Below are 12,781 nucleotides of genomic sequence, written 5' to 3'. Positions count from 1 at the left end.
ATTCTGGTGCTTTTTCATTTTTTGCTTCAAATGACAAGTCACCAAACCTCATACTGGTCCAAGTTTCTTCTCTCTTTCTCTCTCTCAGAAGAGAATAACAAACACGGAAAACAGAACAAACAATTTGTTGCTACACATGCACAAACCCAATCATAATTATCATACACAGAAATACTAAACGTTCTTGTATCTCCCCTGCCTTTACATTTATTGGTTTGAGCCAAGTCTATGAGTGACTATCCTCTCATTATTTTAAATTTTCACTCTCTCTTTAAGAGTTAAACAAGAGAAATTTATAATTTTTCACAATTCTGAACGCGACCCCTATCGTCTTTTTCTACGAATTTCAATGTGAACAAGAAAAATAATTTAAAAGTCACCACGCAAGCTTTCAAATTAACACAACAGACATTGTCCTCACAAAAGTAACTGAAAATAATCGACATAAATGTCAAACGTCGCATTTCACACCAATAAAATTTTCGTGTTTGGCAAGAAATTCCTGAGCTCCTTCGTGGCTAGCGTACGCGCCTTTGGCGTTGGAGACTCGGGTTCTATTCCCGGCGTGACTTCATGTGGTTTGGATTCCACGTTGATCAGTAGGTCTAAGCAGAGCCGGCGCTAAAGGTTTCGCCGCCCTGGGCAGTACCTTCACATGCCGCCCCTTTATAGGCCTATTTCCTTTCTCAAATTTTGTCGCCCCTGTATTACTTTCTTTTTGAAATTTTGCCGCCCTGGGCGGTGGCACGGCTCGACCCCCCCTCGCGCCGGCCCTGGGTCTAAGTCTCTTATAGGCTCATTGCTGAACGGGAAATTAAACTCAAGATCAACTAAACTCAACAAGAAATTCCCACATACACATGGCAACACTGCAGAAAGCCTAGCAGATGAATCTTGATACTTCTCCAAGGTATATACAATCACACGCTTGCGGGAGCCTTCGCGCAAGTTAGTACATGCGAATAGACACTGAAATGTACTGTTTCCTTTCTTGACTCCGTCCTTCTCAAATACCTAGAACTTTCAGTGCTCGTAATCAAATCATAAAAAGTGTGACTCATTGTATATAAGAAAGAAAAGAATTTACACTCTTTCGCCGCACGTCAAGAACCGCAAAGTGATTCATTTTTAAAAAAAAAATAAAAAAAAAATAACACCCTATGAAAATTATTCTACATTCTATTAGTCAAGTAATAAAAATAAACAAATTAAATTCATGTGGATGTGCAAATTCGAATTTGCGAATACTCGCAAACCGCCTCTAGATAAAAGCCTACTTATGAAAACAAGGTAAACAATCCATATGACATATAGTGGAATTTGGCATCCTGTCCAAGTTACAAATTGCTCCCATAGTGGAAATTTATACAGGGGGTTTCAAAATAACAACGTTTGGGAGAAATTCCTGACACCATGGTAAGACAAAAAAGGTATAGACGAACGTGGGTGCAGAAATGCTCCTTTCGGCACTATGATCAGCCGAAAATTTGTCGGAAAAATGGAAAAGCAACCATAGCTCGAAAGCAAAATGTCGGATCGAAGTAAGATAAAAGGCAGTGTCCATTATTTTTAGATATAAATAACATTAATACAAAATTATATGTGGTGCAAGGGTGACTCCCAAAGAATCTAAAGAATTTATAGGGTACTTTATCAAACAATGGCTGGGGAAAGTTAACTACAGGTACAACTAAATACGATATTCCACCGAACAAAAATCGCAGCATGTCGTCCAAGTTAGAATTGGAAAGAATGAGAGATAATACCCATGTTTGGCTGATCTATTTTGTCTCAGTAGAGAATAGGGTATCAGACGAAGAACTGAAAAGTTACGAAGGCTGCAACTTTAACTTTTGTGCCTTCTAGGCTAATGAAGACATGGAGATCACTCATGGCTATGAGGGTAGCGTACGCGGCTTTGGCGTGGGAGACCCGGTTTCGATTCCCGGAGGGAGCTCATGTGGTTCGGATCCCACGTTAAACCGTAACTCCACGTCTCATATAACTTCGTTGCTGAAAGGGAAGCTAAACTCAAATCTGCACAAATAATGGAGACAGATTATAAATGACAGCTAATTATTGCGAAAGAATTCGTGAAATGAGATTGTAGGAGAAAACAGTATTGTCCCGAGAAAACTCAGGGATGTGATGTTGTCCACCACGAACTTCTATGGTTTGGGATCGAACAAAGTTCCCTCCCTCCACACCAGGAATTAATGCTCTACTACTAAGACACCGGGTCCCCACTTTGGAGGAAGAACTACGGTTCTGACAGATATACCGCGCAGTAACTAGTGTGTGTGATAAACTAATGTAAAAAAAAAAAAAAAAAAAGTAAAGACGGTTAGAATGTGGAGTTCCTAGTTCTCTTCGTCCGCAAACGGTAAGTTTTTCTAAGCGAGTTATTCTTAGCTAGTGCGCCGCATCTCTCCAAAGGTTGTTGACATTTGTGGATGGATCACCATTAAGATTGTTTTTAATATGTTGTGTTATTATTGCTATTATTTCTAAGGAAAAAAGAGGTCATATGGGGCTCGTAAGGTTTGAGGTCCATAGTCTTCAAAAGGCTGTGACCTACTTTTGTAGCTTGAATGTAAGAAATGAAAAAGGCACGAATAGCGTATTAAGATCTCATGTGGATTGGTCAATGCACGGAAAGCCTAAGATATTTATGTAACTAACTAACTGTATGGCCTATGGAACCCGGAGGTTTAATGCCGCGTTCAAAAAAGGTCTCCACTGACTTCTATCCTTAGCCAACTGGATCCAGTTTCTACTTTGTATTCCTATTTCTGCGAGATCCATCTTAATATTGTCCTCCCATCTGCGCCTGGGTCTTCCTAATGGTCGTTTTCCGATCGGTCTTCCAGTTAAGACTTTGAAAATGATCCTATTTTCTTCCATCCTGGCTACATAACCTGCCCACCTGAACCTCCTAGACTTGATGACTCAAACAATGTTTGGTAAACCGTATAAGGTATGTAGTTTGAAATTTCCACCATTCTCCATTCTCGTTCCTCTTAGGTCCGAATATTCGTCTCAGGATCTTGTACTCAAATACTTTCAGTCTATATTCTTCCCTCAGAGTAAGCGACCATGTTTCGCAACCATATAGAACAACAGGCATGATTATCGTTTTGTATATTTTAAGCTTCAAATTCCTCGACAGAATTCACGACAAGATATTTTGAACTGAAGAATAACACGAATTCCCTGCTTTTAGTCGACATTTAATTTCTTCTTGAATATGGATTTTGTCTGTTAATATTGATCCTAGATATTTGAAAGTATCCATTTTATCAAAATATCGACATTTTAATGTATCCTTAATTTGCAGTATTAAGCCCGTCTCACATGGACCTGAACTAAGCCCTCAACCTATGTTACAACTTGACAGTGTTGCTTAATTCAAATTTCCAAGCAACTTTCTTTTATCCTGTGGTGATGTAGGGGTCTCACATGAACCTTAATAGTAGGTAGGTTTTACCAGCAGAGCCTCACGTGGCCGCTGAATTAAAAAGACGAAAAACACTTGAAGGGCAATCAGCTGTCGTAATCATAAATATTATTGTTTTTCTATTTCGCAATATGAGTTCATTCGAAGAGGATAAAATAGCCATTGCAGCAATATCTGCTCTGTTGTTGGCACAAAGGCCCCCCCCCCCCACAAAAAAAGATAAAAAAAGAGGAGCTGCTGGGCCAGGGATTGTATTCTTCGCCGCGAAAATGCACAGGAAAGCATCATATGTTCAATGGTGAATAATGAACTATCTGCAGAAGATCCTCGTTTCTACAAAAAATTCTACAGAATGGACTATTCACAATTCCATACGCTATTGAAATTAGTAACTTCGAAAACTCGGAAGCAAGATACGAACATGAGGGAATCTGTATCACGAATTGCTGATAGCTGAAAAAAGGTTGGTAGATCCTTGCATCAACCAGTTTGTAGAACGAAAGTCAAATGACTTGACCAATTATGTAAATGAGGGTAGTTATGATGCCTGGAATGCTAAAATAAAGGAGAAAGAGCAATTTTCTAGTTTAGATACCGAGGGTATCCGCTCAGCTCTCTACTCACAAAAAATACCCACTTGGTTCATGCCTGTAGGGTTCGGGCGGACACTCCTTACTTCGTAAGTTAAAGACCGTGAATCGCATACTTACTTCAGGCCCGTCTGAGTCAGGCTTTACGATCGCGACGGACTTCCATGTATTTAGTTTTCGCTTCACTTACTTTTAAACCCATGTCTCTGCAAGCGATTAATAAGACTTCTGCATTTCTTTCTATTGTTCTCCTATCATCCCCTATTAAATTTACATCATCAGCGTACGCCATAACCTGTGAATACCATTCAACTCTAGGCCCTGGTTGCTATCTTGATTTTCCTTATAGCGTGTTCCAGGACAAAGTTGAATAATAATGGCGACAACACATCCTTGTTTCAGGTCATTCTCAACGTGAAAGCTCACGGACAAAGATTTATCTAGCTAAGAATTCATTCATTTTCACTAGCTGATTGAGTTTAGTGTTCCTTTATGACACATAGGCTATATAAGGTGGAATTTACAGCTTAAAGTAGGATTCTCTTTTTGTTTCTAGCGTTCCTTTTCAGCACTGATACTATTTGAGACACAGACCAACAGTTTAAGGTGGAATTTGAAGCTGTGTAATGTCCTCAAATATTTTCCCAGCAGGAATTGAACCTAGGTTCCCGTGAACCAAAGAGCTCTAGCCATTAGACCAACGGTGAGGGCTAAAGTGGAATCCTGACTACAACTTAGATTTGTGTCTGAGGCAACACATTCCTAGTAGAATCGTATGCGGGACAATACATACTTAAAGTAGACGCATTGGATACTTGGCCATGACGGACCATTAATTTGATCGAATCCTAAATTCAGTTATCAGTAAGAATCACAAGTACTTATTTATGTAAGTGAGATAAACAGTTAGTAGAACGGTAAACAAAATAAGATACACAACATTATCTTATCAACTTACTAAAAAGTAGTTATGTTCCAAATGTATGTCATAACAATTTAGGAAAAACAACCCCATTAAATTTCAGAATTTGAGATGACAACGTGGACGAGTAGATACAGAGCCTTATTCCGTACAAAGTTTCGCAAAAACTGCGAAGCGTAACGCAACGCAAGGCATACAAAAATCAATTTAATTATCAATTGCCAATGGAGTTATCATATGTCAATTGTATGTCCTTCTTGTTGAAAATAAATTTGATTTTCAGTTTAGTGTCTCTTTCAGCAGCGAAAGTATATTAGACGTGAATCTACAGGATAACGTTGGATCCGAAGTACATGAGCACTCTCCGGGAATCGATCCCGGGCCTCCCCCACCAAAAATGCGTACGCTAACTACTTAGCTTCTTCAGTTTGATGTGACATTATGGTGTCCGTGTCCACATCACTTTTCGTAAATTTTCCGCATGTGTAGATTCTTCTTAACAATGGGGTATGGTATTTTGACGGAGAAATTCCTGTTTGCTGGGTTAAGTCCACTATTATCCTGCGTCTATACTCAATTAACCACTGTTTGATCACATCTTTATTCTCGGACACAGGACGTCCAATTCGATGCAGATCGACAGTTGATACTCTGAGAGGAAAATCGTTTATGTGTAAACCTAAATATTGATGCTGTACCAAAACCATACTGCTTATTCAAGTGAATTAAGTACTGAAATATACTCCCATTAGGCTTCTAATTGTGATACTAGCAAAATAAGAGTACATTGTATGGTTAATAAGATGTATGATAACATTATCATTATCTTTTAAATTTTAATTTCTATTTAAATAAAATATTTTCTAAATAATAGGTTGCCTAAAAAGTATTGAGCCTGTGGAAGTCAAAATTGAGAATGCATTTATTGTGATTTGGAAATAACAATATGAAACCACATATGCACTATTTGTTCGATGACTTTCTCCCATTTTTTCGGCAACACCATAATCCTGCCACAATAGAACTTAAGAGGTTTCTGTTTAAAAAAAAAGTTGTGACACGTGGTTTTCACATGACTCTTTTGAAAGTAACTTTACACCATTCAGGAAGTTCTGCAGAGACCAAAACAAACGGTAGTCTGATGGTGCCAGTTCGGGATATACGATGAATTCTTTAAAACCTCCTAACCAAGGTCTCTTAATTTCTGACGGGTCATTAAAGATATACACAGTTTATCGCTGTCGGCTTTCTGTATATCAGTTCCGGTCTTTTTTTTTTTTTTTTACTTGGTAATTGTCGACAATGTAGGTCCGAGTCCATCATTGTGCCTGACGACAGCAGCTCATAATGCCCTTCCAATTCAACCAATTGCACAGCAAAACCTTCCTGGGCGTCAGTGTGGGCTTTGCCACAGACTCGATCATTGTATTTTTCTCACAAAATTGTGGTAGATCATCTACTTTTCATCACTTTTGATTAATCGCTTCAGGGATGGCTCAAACTCGTTACGTTTCAGTAGAAATTAGCAGATAGAAACTATAACGATTAAATATGTTTTTGAGTCAGAGCATGTGGCACCCAAACGTCGAGTTTCCTTTTGTAGCTAGTTTTCACCAAATAGGTTAACACTATATAGTGATGAATGTGACGCAATGAAATAGCTATTGCATCAACACTGTACACTGGAAAGTCATGGTTTATAGTTCATTCTCTTCAGCATGAAACGAGCTTTCCAGAAGTGCTATGTAATAATAGATGGAATAGACATGAGGGGAAAGCTTGTATAGCAATACACAATTTCCCCTGATACCTATTCCGTCTATCAATACAACTTGGTATACCCATTTCTTATCCCCTATACTATTTTTCGAGATACATTTGAATTGTGCTTTTACCCGGGGCCACTCCAGAGGGGTCCAAAGTTAATGGGAGAGATTTCTGGAGGGAATTTTCCCGCCATTCTCCCAGTTTTCAATTTTCAAGTGCGTTAGGGGCCCCATTGCTTCACTATATTCCTTTCATGGAAAATATCTACGAAACCGCTAGAGATAGGAAAAACAGCTTGAAATAAACGAGATGGAGCAGAATCTGACCTTTCCAACGGTATCAATATCATTATTGTATCTTAAGAAATGACTGAGATATTCGGTTTTACGTTTGTCATAGTGTAGTTCTCGACTTTCAGTAATATACAAAGCAAACCACGGTTTTTGGTTTCATTTCAGAAATAATTGTAAATACTGAACAGTGTTTGATTTTTCTCTAAGGAATTGAGGATATTTGGTGTTTTAGTTACCACAACGTTCTGGAAAGAATGCGAAGAAAAACTGCCACTCGCACCGTTGGTTTGACTTAGGACGATTATGATGTGAATTTGGAAACTTTTTCAAGTGAAGGCACCGGTGATGAAAATTTTTCGGAAAATTTTCCGATTCATAAAAACATACTCCATTATTCCTACATCGTTGTTTAGCCGTGATGTGAGGTGGGAAATTTTCTTCTATATTTTTCCGGAAAATTTTCCGTTCTTAAATATCAGTGATCAAGTAACAGTTCCTCAGTATTCATAAAATTGATTGAAATAATTTATAGAAATGTTAAAAAGTGAAAGATCGTTTAAAGAATCCAAAAATTTCCATGGCTCAGACAATTTTCAGTACTATGTAGGAACAAGTTAAACATTTTTTCATGAATCGAAATATTTTCTGTCTTATATGAAAAAATTGAAGAACTTTTTATGAGTCGGAAAATTTTCATCATTTTGAAGCAAAAAGAAAAACAACTTTTTGTGAATCGGAAAGTTTTGTTGCTCTGTAGAAACAAGTGAAAGGAATTTTCATGAACCGGAAAATTTTCATCACGATGTAGAAAAAAGTGAAAAAAATTTTCATAATCCTGACAATTTTGGATATTATGTATAGTGATGTTAGGTGGAAAATTTTCCACTATATTTAACTGCACATTCAGCTATAAAATTCAATTCCCGTAGAGGAAAGTTAGACAGCAACAAATCATCATTTTCCAATTAGCTTTCGGTAACCAGAAAATTTTCTAATATTTCAAGTTGGGAAGTAAAAACATACAGTGTTTCTCTCTCTCTCTCTCTCTCGCTCTGTGTGTGTGTGTGTGTGTGTGTGTATGTGTGTGTAGTGCAGGGAACATGCATCGAGTTCGTAGAGAACAAATATCCCATTCCAATATTTAGCATGTAACAAGAAATTGAAAAGAAACCTTTGTGAATTTATAAATTTCAGAAAAAGAAAATTCCATTCTTTCTTCACCTGCCTGCCTATGTAATGAAATAACTACATAAGAGTTCCTTATGAAGATTATTTTTGCAACAGAAAATAAGAAAAAATGATTTTATTGTGTTTAACACCCGTAAATCATAATTTCAATATTGGAATTTTGTATAATGAACATCTTAGAGCAGATATTTGTATTGTAAAACTACCATTATTATGTATAAAAATGTATTAGAAATAATGACGATTGCATAGAACAAGATATATATATATATATATATATATATATATATATATATATATATATATATATATATATATATATATATATATATATATATAAAAAAGAAATCTGTTTTTTATTTTGTAAATTAAAATGAAATTATTTGTTTTTAGAACGCGGCGATAATAGTGCAGCTTTTTATGTTTCTTTTATTATTTTATTGAAAGAACAAATACACAAGTCAGCTTCTTTATTAGTTATATTTCACTTTCTCTTCTGAATGAATATATGAATAAATAAATGTTTCTTTTCAGAAAATGGTCAGTATTTGCTGTCATGAGTTACTTAAACTCGAATTTTGGGTAGTCAAAAATTTACAGTAGGCACGTTATATTATATCTACTTATTTATAAAAGTTGCAGTATGTAAGTCTATAAAAGTAGTAAAGCTATGAGAAAACCGTCTTATGCGTATTAAACTGACGAAATCTAATATTGTAAGATCAAAGGTGGATTCTGAGGGAAGAACGCATTGAAGTTTTTGAAACATTCTTGAAATGAAGAATCGTTAGATTTTCACTTCATGAAACTTTTTAAGACAATATTTATTACCAATAAATTTTATGGCTAAACAACAATGTAGGAATAAGTGGAGTATGCTTTTGTGAATCGGAAAATATTCATGACTTTTAATAAATTGAAATTTTAAATAATGGAATGGGATATTTGTAGTCTACGAACTCGATGTATGTTCTCTGCACTTTGCATACACACAGACACACACACACATACAGAGAGAGAGAGAGGAGTTGAATTGAGTTGATTTTGAGTTTAACGTCCCTTTCAGCAGCGAGACTAAATAAGACGGCACCAACTGATTAAGATGGAATCCGAACTACATGCGCTCCCGCTGGAAATCGAAGCCAGGTCTCCCATGCCAAAGGCGCTTATGCTAACTGCTTAGCAACAAAGGAGCTCGCAGAGCAAGAGAGAGAGAGAGAGAGAAACACTGTGTAAACGTTTACTTCTCAACTTGAAATATATATTTGAAAATTTTCCGATTCCTGAAAGCTAATTGGAAAATTATAATTTGTTGCTGTCTAACTTTCCTCTACAGAAATTCAATTTTGTAACTCTATGTGCAATTAAATATAGTGGAAAATTTTCCACCTAACATCACTATACATAATATCCAAAATTGTCCGGATTATGAAAAGTTTTCTTCCACTTGTATCTACATTGTGATGAAAATTTTCCGATCTATGAAAATTCCTTTCACTTGTTTCTACAGAGCAATGAAACTTCCGGACTAACAAAAAGTTGCTTTACTTTTTGCTTCAAAATGATGAAAATTTTCCGACTCATAAAAAGTTCTTCAATTTTTCCATATAAGACAGAAAATATTTCGATTCATGAAAGATTGTTTAACTTGTTCCTACATAGTACTGAAAATTGTCTCAGCCAGGCACGTAGCCAAGGGGGGGGGGTCCGGACCCCCCATTCGAGACCAGAAATGAAAAAAAATAGGAAAGGATGAAACAAAATGAAATGAGAAAAAGAAGGATCAGCGTTAAAAATAAACTACAGGAAGCTTTTGGTTACTCTTTTTTATGTGGAAATTTGTATTACTTGCAATACTTGCGAGGTGAGCGGTATATTCTGGAAGAGTTAGGGAATTTGAAATTTCTAGAAAAGTTGCGGAATTCTCAGAATTTCTGCTACTAGTCAGGGAGATTTCAAGCTTCCGAAAGCATAGTGCCGTTGTGTACCAGCGTGGACATTTTTTATCATAATTTTTCGTCGTCGCATCCTTACAATATCAAACATGTTATTTCAAAAACAATTTTCTACTGCTCCTTTAACCTGTCATTTGAAACAGACAGTAGTTGCCGGAATAATAAAAACAAAAATATATACCGGTATGGAAAGAAAGTTCCGTTGACATTTGATTCAACAGAAAAAGAAACGCAGATGTTACAAAATATTTTACAATACATTATTGAGTATGTACATTTTATAATAGTTGAGGTCATAATGAAAGGAAAATTGTTATATTTGAATGAACAGAGGAAGAATGTAAATATTGTATAATCTTTTTCAATACGTCTTTTTTCACTCGAGATTTCTTCATAGTTTATTAAAATACTTACCAACATATCCTCACAAACCAATATATGTTGATAGTAAAGTAGTTTAGATTGATAGAGCTCCTGGACCTTCAGAATTTTATGTCACCCCTCCTCCCCCCGTTACGAAATCCTGGCTAAACGAACCAATATATGTTCCAGTAAAATTGTTTAGAATGATCGAGCCCTTGGTGTGATGACCACAGTATTTCATGTCATGGACCCATCCCTTCACGAAATCCTGGCTACGTGCCTGTCTCAGCCATGAAATTTTTCAGATTCTTTAAGCGATCTTTTACTTTTTAACATTTCTATACATGAATTCAACCAATTTTATGATTGCTTAGGAATTGTTACTTGATTACTAATATTTTTTAGAACGGAAAATTTTCCGGAAAAATATAGCGGAAAATTTTCCACCTCACATCACTAGAAGGCACATTACATGATACTTTTGGCATTTGTTTTCAGAATAAGGAAGTTGTTGCAAGAACAGAAGAGATTTCTCATACGTTGCAAGTCAAGAAGGAGCCCTTGAAAGAGTCAAGAACATTTCAACACCAATATAGAGCAGGTCGGTAGCCAGCCCAAAAATCTAGGGGGGTGGGGAATCCAACCATATTATAGTAATTTACCTTATTATAGTTCATTTGCAAGCCCACCATGAAAATTTTAGGGGGGCAGCAAAAATTTATCGGAGCCGGTGTAGCAGGAAAATCAGATCCCAGGAAAATTGTCACCCCGGGGTGCTATTTTTCCCAGGAAAATAAGACCCCAGGAATCGCCTTTACACGAGGTGATACTTTTCCTAGGAAAATTATCACCCCGGGGTGTTAATTTTCCTAGGAAAATTGTCACCCCGGGGGCATAAATTTCCCGAATATCAATTAAAAATGTACATATGGGGGTAAAATTTTCCTGGCCAGGAAAAATGGAGCCCCACCTAACAAACACAGTAAACAACTACCAAAAAATTCAATCCTTTGTCATTTCATTAGTTTTTAGAAAGCCGATTTCTCCACACAATAGGGTGGGGGTATAATTTTCCTGGCCAGGAAAAATGGACCCAACCTAATAAACGCTGAAAAGAAGCACCAAAAAATTAAAACTTTTGTCATTTCATTAGTCTTTGGAAACGAGATTTGTCCACACACTAGGGTGAGAGTATAATTTTCCTAGCCAGGAAAAATGGACCTCCACGTAAAACTCGCAGTAAATAACCACCAAAAAATTCAATCTTTTGTCATTTCATTTGTCTTTAGAAAGGATATTTGTCCACACAGTAGGGTGGGGGTATAATTTTCCTGGCCAGGAAAAATGGACCCCCACGTAAAACTCGCAGTAAATAACCACCAAAAAATTCAATCTTTGGTCATTTCATTAGTCTTTAGAAAGAAGATTTGTCCATGCAATAGGATGGGGGTATAATTTTCCTGGCCAGAAAAAGTGGACCCTCACGTAAAAATCGCAGTAAATAACCACCAAAAAATCAAATATTTTGTCATTTCATAAGTCTTTAGAAAGGATATTTGTCCACACAGTAGGGTGGGGGTATAATTTTCCTGGCCAGGAAAAATGAACTCCCATCTAAAAAACGCTGAAAATAACCACCAAAAAACCAATCTATTGTCATTTCATTACTCTTTAGAAAGGAGATTTGTCCACAGTGTAGGGTGGGGGTATGATTTTCCTGCCCAGGAAAAATGGACCCCACCTAAAAAAACCCTGAAGAAAACCACAAAAAAATTCAATACTTTGTCATTTCATTACTCTATGGAAAACTAGATTTGTCCATACAGTAGGATGGAGGTATAATTTTCCTGGCCAGGAAAAATGGATCCCCACCTAAAAAACGGAGTAAATAACCACCAAAAAAATTAAAGCTTTTGTCATTTCATTAGTCTTTGGAAACGAGATTTGTCCACACAATAGGGTGGGGTATAATTTTCCTGCCCAGAAAAAATGTACCCACCCGTAAAAAAAACACTGAAAATAACCACCAAAAGATTCAATCTTTGGTCATTTCATTAGTCTTTAGAAAGCCGATTGGTCCACACAGTAGGATGGGTGTATAATTTTCCTGGCCAGAAAAAATGGACCACCACCTAAACAACGCTGAAAATAACCACCCAAAAAATCAATCTTTTGTCATTTCATTAGTCTTTAGAAAGGAGATTTGTCCATACAGTAGGGTGGGTGTATAAGTTTCCTGACCTGGA

At 36.6% G+C, this 12,781-nt stretch overlaps 1 protein-coding gene across 1 annotated transcript in view; it reads right to left on the bottom strand.

Annotated features, from left to right (window-relative positions):
* The window catches only part of LOC145663735 (uncharacterized), a 37,374-nt gene extending 36,407 nt beyond the window's left edge, over positions 1-967 (bottom strand). The window contains exon 1 of the mRNA XM_081729816.1: positions 859-967. Within this exon, the coding sequence (XP_081585942.1) occupies positions 859-862 (4 nt within the window). The 5' untranslated portion in view covers positions 863-967. The remainder of the gene's footprint in view (positions 1-858) is intronic.
* Positions 968-12,781: the final 11,814 nt, after the last annotated feature.

Source organism: Thermobia domestica, chromosome 11 (genome assembly GCF_964235325.1).
Source record: "Thermobia domestica chromosome 11, izTheDome1.hap1.1, whole genome shotgun sequence".
Taxonomy (NCBI): Eukaryota; Metazoa; Arthropoda; class Insecta; order Zygentoma; family Lepismatidae; genus Thermobia; species Thermobia domestica.
This window is presented reverse-complemented; position numbering and strand designations above follow the sequence as displayed.